This window comes from Sinocyclocheilus rhinocerous, unplaced genomic scaffold (genome assembly GCF_001515625.1).
Source record: "Sinocyclocheilus rhinocerous isolate Xijiao unplaced genomic scaffold, SAMN03320098_v1.1 scaffold44, whole genome shotgun sequence".
NCBI classification, from domain to species: domain Eukaryota; kingdom Metazoa; phylum Chordata; class Actinopteri; order Cypriniformes; family Cyprinidae; genus Sinocyclocheilus; species Sinocyclocheilus rhinocerous.
The window spans coordinates 2,280,092-2,282,181 of NW_015631022.1; the positions used below are offsets into that span (position 1 = coordinate 2,280,092).

General features: G+C 34.7%; 1 protein-coding gene across 1 annotated transcript in view; it reads right to left on the reverse strand.

The window, feature by feature from the left end:
* Positions 1-277: 277 nt before the first annotated feature.
* LOC107741079 (NEDD4 family-interacting protein 1-like) overlaps positions 278-2,090 on the reverse strand; it is a 7,522-nt gene continuing 5,709 nt past the window's right edge. Inside the window, exons 7-8 of the mRNA XM_016553670.1 lie at positions 1,291-1,397; positions 278-1,124 (exon numbers count right to left, since the gene is read on the reverse strand). Coding sequence (XP_016409156.1) covers positions 1,291-1,397 — 107 coding nt within the window. The 3' untranslated portion in view covers positions 278-1,124. The remainder of the gene's footprint in view (positions 1,125-1,290; positions 1,398-2,090) is intronic.

Sequence of the window (2,090 nt, forward strand, 5' to 3'; positions counted from 1 at the left end):
CCTTTGTAATAGTATTAGGGCTGTCGATTTAGCGCATTAAATTGGTGCTGTTAAATTAGAAAAAATCATGCGTTAAAATTAACGCGTTAAAATCAGCCCGCCCCACTCATACCTGCACGTCATCTTGCATTGATGCAATTAACAAGATGACTGACTGATTTCACAACATTACTACTAAATAAAAGCAGCATCGCTGAGAATTATAGACTTTTCAAAAATATTAAAATCTACAACCGCAAACTGGAAGCGGTAGTGTATAATACTGACAAATACACAAGTGGTGTTGCCATATATGTTACATTTATTAAGTTACTCGACAAGTGTAAAACATACAAATCACAAACAACACATCGTGAAGCACTATCCCATACTGAAGTCTTCAATAAAAACAAAAAGATCAATGAACCATCTACTGCTACATTTGGCATCATAAAACATTCTGTTATTCACACTGATTGATTAAGCGCATTACATATTCAGGTGTGCTTTAATGCTGAATCAGTTTGCTGTTTATATCGAACTGCTATGAATCTAAGCTAACCTATTATATAATAAGAGTGTTTTGGTCCGTTTGGTGACTAATTTAAAACAAGCTGACATATTTTCGAATACACTTTTAATATGCTTTTGGCTTTACAAGGACCTGGCAGTCGCTCTGTGCATCTTGTTGTTGTTTATATCTTGAAAGTGCATGTTTATAACATTTAATATCTCTCTTCTCGTATACTGTATATACATAGTTCAGTTACTAGATTTACCCACAAAGTAAAATTACAACTTTCACACAAATTAAGAGAAAACCCACAGAAACCAACTGTGACTGGGAATTTTACAAAAACAGATTCTGAACTGGAGCACATGCACATGTAAGCTTCTAACTGCATAATGACTGTATACTGTACGACTGAATTAAGCACAGATAAATGGTTGGAGGAACTCGGATCCTTTAGTAAAAAAAGCCAATGTAATTAGTTGCATTACGCAAACAACAAGTGCAAGGGCGTCTGAAGCAGATGTGTTCTTTGCACTGCTGTTGTTTATGTCCTGAAGATTCAAAAAAGCTGTAGGTGGCTCTCTTTGACTTTGCCGTTTTGTTCATTTTGCAATTATCCTGAGATTTTAATCTATTCACAAAATCAAAAGAGAGAAAACACTTCACCTTCATTTTAATATCATGTCCACAATCATTTACATCACTGAAAGGTTGTCTTTTAATTGATTTTCCCCTAATGCAATGCACACACCTCATCTAAAAAAAAAAAAAGTAGTAAATAATTGCTTGTGATTTACCTAATAGATAAAAAGAACTCGGGTTTGAGGAAGGGTAGACATGGAATGATCTGCCATGTTGCGAACTCTGGAATAGTTAACAAATCCCCGGAAGAACAGCAGGAATCCTGGTGTAATAAAAATGACATAGTTGCAATAATAATATATTAATTGTTAATAAAAAAAAGATAAATTGATAATACTTAAGTAATGATATAAAATAATATTAACAATAAAGTCATAATGTTAAAGTTTTTTTTTTAATCATCGGAATAGATTTGGAGAAATGTAGCATTGCATCACTTGCTCAGCAATGGATGCTCTGCAGTGAATGGGTGCCGTCAGAATGAGAGTCCAAACAGCTGATAAAAACACCACAATAATCCACACCACTCCAGTCCATCAGTTAACATGCTAGCTGCTTGTTTGTAATAAATTCATCAATAAGACATTTTAACTTAAAACCGTCACTTCTGGCCAAAATATGAGTCCATAATTCATAACGCTTCCTCCAGTGAAACAGTCCATCTCTTGTTGTCCTCTCACATGTTTTAGAACCGTTTTGGCTTGATGTTTTGGTTTTGATCTGTGCATTTTTTTTTCTCCTGATTCAGAAGAGACGAGTTTTCACTACAGAACGCAGCCGGAAGAAAATTTTTTAACATTAAAACCTTTTTAATGATGGCTTTGTTTCTTACAAACACTCAGCTTTTGGCTTCATAAGACATTAACTGATGGACTGGAGTGGTGTGGATTACTTGTGGATTATTGTGATGTTTTTTATCAGACTCTCATTCTGACGGCACCCATTCACTGCAGAG